This window comes from Barbatula barbatula, assembly GCF_947034865.1.
Source record: "Barbatula barbatula genome assembly, chromosome: 18".
NCBI lineage: Eukaryota > Metazoa > Chordata > Actinopteri > Cypriniformes > Nemacheilidae > Barbatula > Barbatula barbatula.
The window spans coordinates 9323504-9335671 of record NC_136781.1 but is presented as its reverse complement, the minus strand read 5'-3'; the positions used below and the strand labels follow the sequence as shown (position 1 = coordinate 9335671).

General features: G+C 36.9%; 1 protein-coding gene across 2 annotated transcripts in view; it reads right to left on the bottom strand.

Annotated features, from left to right (window-relative positions):
* pdgfc (platelet derived growth factor c) overlaps positions 1-12168 on the bottom strand; it is a gene marked incomplete at its 5' end in the record, with an annotated part of 44258 nt that overhangs the window by 11045 nt on the left and 21045 nt on the right. For both annotated transcript variants that reach the window (XM_079480016.1, XM_079480015.1), the window contains one exon: positions 10391-10586. In XM_079480016.1, coding sequence (XP_079336142.1) covers positions 10391-10586 — 196 coding nt within the window. The remainder of the gene's footprint in view (positions 1-10390; positions 10587-12168) is intronic.

Below are 12168 nucleotides of genomic sequence, written 5' to 3'. Positions count from 1 at the left end.
GGTCTTATTGTCCAGAATTGTAATTAAACTGTTATTGAATTGATTAAATGTAGGCCTACTGTAGATACAATTTACAATTTATATAAAACAAAGATAAACAAGGATGATTCAATGTGCAAAAAAGGTCAAAAGTCAAACCCACAAGCAGTTTATTTTGTTGTCAGGTCTGTCTCTACAAATCAGACGTTGGTGATTAGAATTTCTGCCCCTTAAAAAGTCAAATCAATTGTTCTATATGCAATGTTTTAATTCTTTTAGTACAACCGTTTGTAGAAACTGGCACAATAATTACTTTTTAACCAGAAGACCTTCCCACTTATCAGCTCCATCACAGCCTCATGACGGGGCAGGTGGTCGATTGTTGGGACATGATAATGAAGTCCTGCTCGCAGTGTGTGATGATGCACCTGATGCTTGCTGTGCATCATCACCGCTGCCATAAATTTCAGTGCCATGTCCTTCCTGAGGGCTACTATCTCCCGTCATGAGCATTAAGATGGTGTGATGATGATTTCAGGGGAGGTTTATCTTCTGGTATAACTATGCTGTATATTCATCTCTGCCCACCATTATTCAGTGTAAAAAGACTCTGTCTAATAGCTATGAGACATTTAATGACAAGTCTAACGCTTTGAGGCAATGGGGTCACTTACAGAAACAGCATTAGACAAAACATTCCTAAATAAAGGCAGCTAGGAAAGCGTGCCCATGTTGCAGCTCAAAACCATAACAAACTCTGCTGTGCGAGCACAGGAACTGAGGGAAAATGCTTGAATATCTGAGGTAAGACTTAAAACAACTACTAAGACCTTTATGAAATTATGAAAATGAAACAAATGACATGTAAGGTTAAAAGTTACTGTTAATTAAAAACCTCTGTTACCGACGTCAAGGTAACGTTTTTCTATTATGGAATAGTTATTAAGAGAGATGTACAGGGCTACAAAGGCAACCTTTGTGTTAATTATTTCACCCCTCACTTTCGTTTAAGTAGAGACAACAATAAACATATATCACTGAAATATGCTAAAAGACGCAAGTGACAACGCACCTGTAAAATGGATGAACTGCATTTATGGACAACAATCAAATAGTAAGTACTGAATTTAAATGAAGATATACGTGTTTAACCTTAAACACATTGTACTTTCTTATTGAACTATATCGCTTTCAAAGGCACAACAAACATACTTCTGTTCAAGCTCATAAAAGCAGTCTGTTTATTTAGGTAAACTTTATGCTGATTTAGTGACTATTATAATTTATTCTGTACTTATTCTATATTTTACTAAACTTCATAACATATTAACATGTTAATACATTCTGTGTCTGTCAGCTGCAGTCTATTGTCTTAAAGGGATACTTGACTGAAAATTCTGTCATCATTTAATTCCCCTTAGATTGTTCCAAATATGTATACATTTCTTTGTTTTGCTGAACACACAGGAAGATATTTGGAAGAATGTAAGATCTCATTCCAAATTTAGTGCCATAGTAGGGAGAATAAATATTATGGAAGTCAGTAGGAGATGAGATTTGACATTCATCCAAATACCTTCCAGCATAACACATTTTTTATACATTCATACAGGTTTGGAACAGGAAATTATGACAGAATTGAAAATGTTGGGTGCGGTACTGTATCCCTTTAAGTGTGAAAGTTTGTTTTATCTTAATTAAGATTATTTACATGAAGACTGAATATTTAACTGAAACCAATCTATTGATTTCCTGTTCAAATTGACTTTGGTATATTACTGTATAGCTTTTATATATATAGCGTTTTCCAGATGTGTCTCTCCACTGTCAGGTTGCCATTAATGTGGAACCCACAACCTGTACAAAGAAAGTGAGTCAAAAGCCTACATAATTTTAATGATAGAAAAATCCTTGATCTCCATTTACCACAAGGAAGGAACATGCTACAGGTAATGTTTTACAGGTAATTGATAAATCCATAATCTGTGAATAATACATTTGATTACATGATAGACAGTTTCATGGCCTGAAGGAGTACTGCAGAGGACATAACACAAATGAGTTTCACTGATCTGTGGTGTTCTGTTTCCAGAGCTGTGTCCACACGTTATGCATGTGTGCCTTTTCCTGCTCTGCACTTTTAAAGCCCACTGTATGGTATGTAAACATCATGTCCACAATAGTGACCTTATGTAGAGATCACTCGCTAATACAGATTTATGTACCCACCATATCCCTACACTCTGCAAAAGAACGACGTCTTGTGGTGCCATCCCAAAAAGGTAAAAAATCTCTCTCACGCACCTTCTCTGTATCATTTCCACATTTGTGGAATGATCTGACCGCTGCTACATGATCAGCAGATTCTTTAAGAATCGGCTGACAACACATGTCTTCCGGACCGATCAGTTCTGACTTCTGATCTCTTTTCTACTCTTTATAAAATGTTTTATATCTTAGCTCTGTATACTGTGGTAGGCTAAAGGAGAGCTGTTTTTGATTGCACTTATGCTTTTTGTTGTCCTTATGTTGTTCCAATTGCTTCCATTGTTTACCTAAAGTGTGAGTAAAGTGGTTTGCTATTCTGTATTAGTATAAAGGTATATTTAAATGAACATTTTTTTATTTAGCAGGCCGACTGACAAAGTCACAATTCACTTACACACAAAAACACTAGTCAAAAAGCAACATTTTCTCTTTTGTGCTCTGCTAAAGAAAGAAAGTCAGGAGGGTTTGGAATATGATGGTGAGTAAATTATCACATATAACAGATTAAAATAGACACTTTGTTTGTTTAAATAAATGTATAGGCCTATGTGCAGTGAGGTGGGGATGCTTCATTTCATACTATTTTCTTTGTTTACAATCAGATGTTAAAACACAAAATTACATAACACAGACACAAACACAATGATTCTCTATTAAATATTTATTGCGTACATGCAAAGATTTCAGACATAACACAACATTTTTACAGTTGTAATTTTGTGTTTTGTCTGAAATCTTTGCATGTACGCAATAAATGTTTAATGGAGAATCATTGTGTTTGTGTCTGTGTTATGAAATTGTATATAATGTGTTATATAATAATAATAACAATAGTAATATAATACTACTGAAATGGTGACTAGACAAGGGTTCCAAAAGGATGTTATAGTTTTAAATCTTTAAGAGAGGGTTCATAAATGAACCTTTACGGTTCCTCCACAGTTGCAATCTCCAGCAATCTCAAAAGGTTCATTTTTGAATCTTTACTTCCTAGCGTGTAGAGAGGTAACTATTAGGAAACCCAAGCAGAAACAAGCTTGGTGAGGAACAAATGAGATTAAAAGAGGGCAATGTTATTTATCTTTATTTGATCTCAAGCTAATATGGTAACCCATTAGGCTTTTCATAAGCTACAATAGCTTTGGCCTAGAAATACATTCTCACAAGCGTTTAATGAACCGAATGAGCTATGAACCGCAGCACAGCTAAATGTATTATCTCAATCATCCCAATGGCGCTTCAGACCACAGAGAGGAAATCATGAAGCTTAATGGATCTGTTGCTGCACATTTCAGGTATCCCAAATCACACGTCAGCAATGAAGGACTCTTTTATACTATATTTACTTCAGGGAAATCACAACTAATCAAATGATTACACCTTCTAAAGTACACTTTCATCAGCCCCATGATATATCCAGAGAGGATTCCGCTTTACAGCATTTTATTCGCTTCTTTTACACGTCTCCAATGAGCAAAAATATGTGATGCAGCTTAATTTGACTTTCAATTTGAAAACATGCAACTTGAATTTCTTCATGCTGTAATTTGACAATGTTTGCTTGTCTAATTGATTTCCAACATTTGAGTTTCATGAGCATGCTTGTTAAAATAAATGCACATTTGTTGTTACACAAGCAAAATTAATTAAACATAATAGTTGACAAAAGTACTGAATAAATAAAAAATAATACATGAATTAACAAATATATACAACAAAATAAATGTTCCATTAACGCCATATTATTTGTGTTTAGTATTAGTAATTTTACCGCATTATCACTACCAAGCAAAACAATGATACATTCTAACAAACACAATTTTGTAAAAAAGGACATCTTTTTTGATAAAAAGGCTATTTCAAATTTCTATACTCCACTTTGCATGCAGATTAACTGGTTTGCAGGTGGCATGCAAATATAATGCAGGGTTTTGCTTCGAAGTTCTGCGCGCAAATTCACTCAACAGTCCTTCTATATCTATCACATGACCTTCTTTTTAATTATCTAAATTCTAAATTACTGCCTTTTGATGTAACTTGGTCTAAACCAAGTCGAGTGTCTTATTTTAAGGAGAGAAAAAGAACAGCCTAGTTGTGGTTGGGTTATTCCTGCCAGAATGGCCTCAATGGTCCTGCAGTGTTCAATAAAGTCTGGTTTTAGTGGCAGATGCCGGTTACGAATCATGTGATCGGACAAGCATACATTCCCGTTCGCAAAACAAAGTCCTTTAACTTTCTAAAGACACTGTTTCTTTTCTGCCCAGACTGACACTAACACGCTTTAAACCACATTCAATGAAAACAACACGCACCACACTAACTTACTGGTGTGTTAAACTGATGCTGAAGCTCTGACTTTTTGACACACATACCTTTGATTTTCACTTCCCCAAAACATAGCGGAAAAGGCTATTGTGATTCTACTGTAATTCAAGAATATTTATGATAAACAAACTACTCTTTCACAGTCAGGGTTTTGTTTTGATTACATTTACACTTCAGGCAGATGGATCATCATAATTTTTGTATATGCAGATGTATCAAGCAACAACCTTTATAAGGTCAATAATAAATTTGAAACCTTTTCTTTATTCTATTGCAACTGTATCTGTAGAAATAAAAGAAATAGGTTTATAGTGGTCAATAGGCCTGATTAAATATTACCTTTCCATAAACAAAATTTGATCATAGTTCCTAGTAATTACCCCTAATCATATTTTTCTTGTTTTCCCTTTATAAACTTCTCAAACTGCAGATTTATCAGTTACAACTTGTTAACATTTCCCAAGACATACAGAAAATCCAGCCCAGCTTTCTAATCGGTCTGAACAAACAGAAAGGATGATGAGAACACTTGTCTGTAGTGGCCCGACTGTTCTCAGGCTCAGCTTTGCTGGTGGCAGTGTGTTAGGTTTTAGCGTGCGGCTTTAATCTCTACAGTGCAACCTCTTTGATAACATACAAACAAAAAGGTATTTTTTAACAGCCATAAGATCATCAAAGCAAAGTGTATTAATACTTTTAATCAAGCACAGAATGTGTTTTTAGTGTATGGTAGTTATGAATATTTAATAAAAGGGATGACAGTTTGGAAGCACTAAAAAGTAAGAAGAACTGTGTGGATGTTCCTGACTTTGTACTGTCTACATTGTGCTGTGTTAAACTGTTATAATGACAAACACACAAACCAGATACTGTATCAACTAAGGAAAATAAAATCACTTATAACGTATAAGAAATTATAACAGCCAAGAAAAAATGTGAAAGAGATTACGTTGTCAGATCATTAGCCAAAGTCTGTACATCTATATAATCGTGAGATTTTACTTCTACATCCTTGACAGATGTTGACTTTAAGCAGATAGAAGTTGTGATGTTATGCCTATAGCACACATAGAAAACAGTTGCCCATTAACAATTCCAAGATGGCCACTGAAGTGACTATCATCCGTACATGTCAAATATATCCTCATTGCAACATTTTCCACCAACTTTACACTCCTTCCCCAGGGCTGCATAATTTGATCTAAACTAAGTGGATGTGTAGAAGCAAGTAACATACATACTGTCACAGGTTAACCTGGTGACTATAGACTTGGACTTACAAACACACCCATTTCACGAATACTTCGCATTGCCGGCAATAGTTACATCTGTGTACACATAAGGAAAGTGTTATGGGGTTTTAGTTTTATTTAGTCTAAAGTTTGTTGCTGCTGTGTTTTGTTATAGTTTTCAAGTCTTAATACATTTTCTTTAAACATGTAATTATTTTTCTAAAAATAACAATGCCAGAACACATATTAACTCGTATGGGAATTACCTTTATTTCTCCACATAATTTCCACAAACCTTATTGCAGTTTAACTTCCCGGTTCACACTCTGTACAACCAAACTCATAATCCAGGTTAATCAGTTTTTTATAGAAACCGCCACATCACTTCCTGTGGAGGATACCATTTTGGTGTGATGTCAGAGGGGGAGGGGATTTAGAAACAGTTGCTTTTGCTATTTCATTTATTGTTAAACTCTTCCTCTGTTAATGGTTGCTGTTTAACTTGTTTGAAAGGTTTAAGTGTTGTTTTGAGTATCTATATTATTTAATTTGATGATTTCAAACTTAATTGTTTGTAGATTGATTTGGTTTGCTCTATAGGAGGGGCTTCAGCCTATAAATAGGCTTGTTGGCCGAAAGGCTGGCAGTTCTAATGGTGGACTCTAAGACTGAGCAGTGTTGCAAACTTGGGCCATTTGGTTTAGCCAAAATTAGCACTTTGTTGCGGTTTTCTTTTCCTTTTGTACAGTTGTTATTTATATTTTGTTTTCTCCTGCACTGTAAATATTTATCACCTTCCAATAAAACACCATTTCTGGATTTTGCATCAACTTTTTGTACAGCACGTCATTTCCCTTTTCCACTCCAACTGGTTGGCCTCCCTACACATACAGTGAGGGAAATGATAGTTTGATCCCCTGCTGATTTTGTAAGTTTGTCTGCTTACAAAGAAATTAAGGGTCTAAAATGTTTATGGTAAGTTTATTTTAACTGATAGTAACCGAATATCAACCAAGAAATCTGGTAAAAATGTATATAAAGGTTCTAAAATAATTTGCATTTCAGTCATTGAAATGAAGTATTTGATCCCCTAGCAAGACCAGCAATCACAGATTGTATTGTATATAAAATATGCCTGCCAACGGAATCTGTATCTTCCATTTCAACCTCTCCACCACCATGGTCCAAGACCAAATAGGTTTCAAAGGATGTCAGGGACCAGATTGTAGACCTGCACAAACCTTGAATACGATAAAGACAGAAGCTTGGTAAGAAGGAGACAACTGTTGGTGCGATTATGTCATGCATTTTGAGACAGAGAACCCACTCGCAGACAGTAAGGTAGGGAAAAGAGACAATAATAAATAATAAACCCTCGATGGGGCAAACAGCAACTCAAACAGGATTTAAAAGAAACACTTCCCACGAGGGGGCAAAACAAAAGAATGTCCATGTAACAAAATAATAAGTCCACAAAATCACGTCAAGGCAAGACTGGAAACAAGGTCTCAAGGGGAATCCATAACACGGACTGAGGACAAACAATAACAAACTAGCAAGGGACAGAGAACACGAGGGCTGTTAACAATGGGCAGGTGAGGGGAATCAAACACAAAAGGCAAGATTATGAAAAACAAGGGGGCGGGGCCAAGAGACGCGACAGGAAGATACATGGCAAAGTCACAACAAAGGCCACATATCTCCACATATAATATAACAAGCACAAAAGACATGGTAATGTCATGACCCTGTCCACAGAAATATAAAGCTACTGACAGGAAGGACATGTTCATGACAGATTATTTTGATATAGAATAAATACAAAATAACTATCAATTGCCCAGGGTCTGGAGCTCCCTGCAAGATTTTCCCAATGGGGTAAATATGATTATGAGATAGGTTAAAGATCAGCCCAGAACTTCACGGAAGAAGCTTGTTAATGATTTCAAGACAGTCGTACCACAGTTAGCAAGCAAACCATTGGTGACAATGGATTTACATTTCTGAAGCACCCGCAAGGTCCTCCTGTCCAAGAAGGCCCGTCTGGCTCGTCTGGAGTTTGACAATGAACATAAAAATGATTCAGAAAAGGCTTTGGAGAAAGTGCTGAGAGACCAAAATTAAATCCTGTTTTTAGAGGGAGAGAAATGCTGACTATGACCCTAACACCACCATCCCTACAGAGGAGCACAGTGTTGGAAACATTATGCTTTAGGGCATTTCCTCTGCTACGGGTACAGTATTACTTCACCTTAACTAGATCATTGAGGATGGGTCATGGATGTGCCTTTAACATGACAAAGATCCAAAACATATTGCCAAGACTAGTGCCTTAAGGAGAAGCACATTAAGGCCCGGTTTCACAAATAAGGTTTAAGACTAGTCCCAGACTAAAATTAATGTTTGACCTGTCCTAACTGAATATAACTTGCCCTGAAATATCTTAACATATACCAGTGCCATTGTTTTGTCTCAAGATACACACCAGTAATGTATTATTCTAAGGCATTTTTATAAAAGCAACATAAATATCTTAATTTAACATAAGCATAGTCCTGGCTTAAGCTAAACCGTGTCTGTGAAACGTCCTAGCCAGTCTCTAACCCTTAATCCTATAGTGAAGGAGGCTAAAACTAATTTGCGGAGCGACAGCCAAGAAACCTTAAAAATTTACAGAGGACTGGACTAAAATGTATCCTGACCCATGTGCAAACCTGTTGACCAACTATCAGAAATGTCTGACCTCTGTGCTTGCCAACAAGGGTTTCTCCAGTAAGTACAAAATTATGTTTTGCTCTTGGATCAAATACTTATTTGAATGCAAATCAATTTATAAACTTTATATAACAAATTTCCCCCTGATTTTGTTTTTATATTCCTTCTCTCTCTCAGTTAAAATAAACCTACCATCAAAATTATAGACCCTTAATTTTAATTGTAAGAAGGCAAACTTACAAAATCAGGAGGGGATTAAATAATTATTTTCCTCACTGTATAAGCTTCTATAATGTACATACTGTGTGTAAACCTTTCAAATCTTTAATATGTCAAAAATTAGTGTTGGTTAACATGTAGCCACTAGAAGGCGCCCAATATGTCACTGGCAAGACTTCAAGGACTAATATGCATGTGACTTAAGTGTATTATCTAATTAATTATTGACACTTAAGAATTTATACACCATATTGATTTACTTGTTAAGCACAAGAACACAGCGTGTCACATTCATCACGAGAGAAATCAACCCAAACCTCGTTTAACTGAATCCTCATAAGGAATGCTTCACAGGTGATGTCCGCAAGTCAATAAGAAATGAAGGAAGACAGAATATGGCATTATTAACATATTATCTATCAATAATTGGCCTGGAAACCTTTTTCCATATGACACTGATATGTAAGGCAAGGTCATGATTTAGATTCTTGCGACGTGAAAAGAGCAGATGTGCTACAATCGATTGTCCCAGACAGCAAAGCATGGCACAGATAGTAGCCTGGAAGGAAAAGCTAGCCTGTAATTGAAAGGGTCTTTAATGTGGATTGTGTGTGACGTGGAATGTGTGCGCGAGTGCACGTCTGCGTATGTGTAAAAGATCTCCCTGGAATCTCAAACAGATGCTATGAAGTTACACTGGAGACTCAAGATAAAGCAGCAAGGCCCGTTCTCCGTGTCACCATATCAGTCATGTAAAAAATAAATATATAAGCGAACGTAATGACTTTAAGGGTGGGCTTTTCATTATTCATCATCCTTCATGCACCAGAGCCAATCTCCCAAATGGCCTGCCCTCGACTCTCAATCTTTAAAAATGGATACGGTCACAACAAGCACATACATCTCTACTGTAATCCCCCTCCCTACCCACATATACTATACCGCTTCATGGGTGCTTCATCATGTGCCTTATGACCCTGTCAAGAGAGCCCAATTGCCGCCTGATGCAAGTTGTTTAGCAGTGCTGATTTGTCGCATAACACCGTGCAAATATCCGAGCGCCTGAAAGGAAACATTTCTCAAGCTCTCAAATCTTTGAGATCCCCTCTTTTTTACAGTTATGCTCCAGCCTTGGTGCTATATTGAAAAAAACGTCTGTATAAATCAACTGCCATTTACAGCTTCTACCAGATGGTCATGGTTTGGAACTGCTGAAAACATTTTTAGCATCTGCTTAATTTTGTCAGGTACCTAAAGAATTTGATATCTCAAATGTGAATGTAAAAAATGTAAAATTCAGTATGTGTGAAATAAGGGAGGAACAATGTAGTGAAAGTGGATTGCTTTGATTAAATACCAGACGTTATTTTCATGGATTCAATTATTATGGAATTATTAATGAAACTATGGCAAAGCTGCAATAAGTAAAATTCAAAACATTCAATTCACAACAGTAAGCTAATATTGTTATAATGATTTAAAGGCTGAACTGTCTGACGTAATTTTGCAGGAAATGTCAGTTTGATATTATTTGAGTTCAACCCACATAAAGATAAGTATGCAAATTTGTGTTTCAAAAAGAGATTGTGGATTGCAGCTTTAAGCAGTGCACGTAAGGTCAGTCCAGTGACCGAAGGGTCAGTGCATCTTACTTGCAAATGCCATCCTCTGGGTCCTCCAGGCCAAAGCGCTGATCAAAGGTCAGCTGAATCCTGGAACCCTCTGTGACTGCCACCAGCCTCCAGACTATAACTGTATTGCGAGGATATGTGTTGGGGAAGTCAGGACTGTGAATAACTCCATCCCCAGAGACTGTGAGAACCTTCTCATGTTGAGACTCTTGAACACCTACGGAAGAGAAAATAAAAAGTTAATTGTTTCTAAAGCACCAGAGGTGAGCAAAAAGCAGGTCTGCATTATCAAAATGAATGTATTTTCTCGCTCGTGTTGAACCTGCGCAGAGACGCAGCAATCGCGCCACCTGCCGAGAGTTTGTGCATCGACTTTGTATCTAATTGGCTTAATTCGCACTTGGTGTGGACGCAGCATAACAGTATCACATCAGATGCAAATAAAATGGATTACACAAGCATAGCACAATGTGATTTGATTGAACGATGCAAAATAATTGACCACGCAAAAGTGAGGATGAACCAAAAGGTCCCTGCTTTTAATGGAGCATGAATCAACTGAAAACCTGACAATCTCATTAAAGTAGAGACAAAAGATATAGAAATATCTGATTGATTTTGTAATGTCAATACCATAAAATTGACAGAGTGTTGTTCTACAGTTTGCCAACACAGCAAACTTTCATACACAAAAGTTGATTAGACTCAATATTTTGCTTTGATGTTGCTTCACCATAATAGTTTGCCGTCATAAAAAAGATTGGCAACAAGTAGCCATAAAGCGTTATTTACAGGGACACCACAAGCGCCATTGACATTTCTAACTGCAACTAAATCATTGTTTGGCTGGTGAAAACCCGTGAAGGCTTCTGGAACAATTGATTTCACTTTTTCGAGGTCTGATAGTTTAACAGTTAGGGAAGGGTCTGAGTACCGTCAATGGCATTTTAAGCCCTGTGCTTCTGATTTAGCAAGGCCGTGTTAAAACATTAGAAATGATTACACACTGATTTACTCTGTACTCCGTTATGACAAGCATAAAGACTTGTTGCTCCCTAAGGGAAGAATTAGTAATGACTTTCTGAATAGCGGCACACCTGTACCTGCAGCTCTGCCAGAGAGAAAACAAAATTAGCCCCTTAACCGTTTCCATTTCCAAGTCTCTTTTCATGCTCATATGCACCTCGGCCAACATTTCACAATAGTTACCTCACAGCAATACAAAAGATCTAATAAAAACCAGCCTGAAAATACTTGCTTTGAAAAGGAAGATACAATTCGCAGAAACGGATGCTTCTTTCCTGTTCAATAAAACTGTTATTGAATTCCAAAAGGGATTGGGTTCCACCTATCCTCTTGTCTAACGCTCAGAAAACATGTCGGATGTAAACAGACAGCTGTTGAAATGCAACACCAGTGCTGATTTTTACAGGCCTGTCACATTCAGAGCCCACCCGGGGGACGCACACACAAATTTTCTTTCACGCTCCTCTCCCCGAACACGCGCACGGATCTGTCAAGCTGTGTGGCAAAGGCAGTGTCAATAGATATTCGCATCCGTCACAGTGATCCAAAATCTCTAATGCCCTTCCCCGTCTACCTGAATTAAATAATGCCAGACCTTATTCACCTTAAAACGTTTTACAAGATTTTTAGTAGGCATCAACGCCCAGAGGATGATAAGCTATCAACAAATGACAGCCATTGCTTCTTATCCAGAGCAAAAGATAATTGACTTGTTTGCCGTTTCAGACTTGAAAGATAGCAATGTAAACATTCACTACAAATGCTGTGTTTGC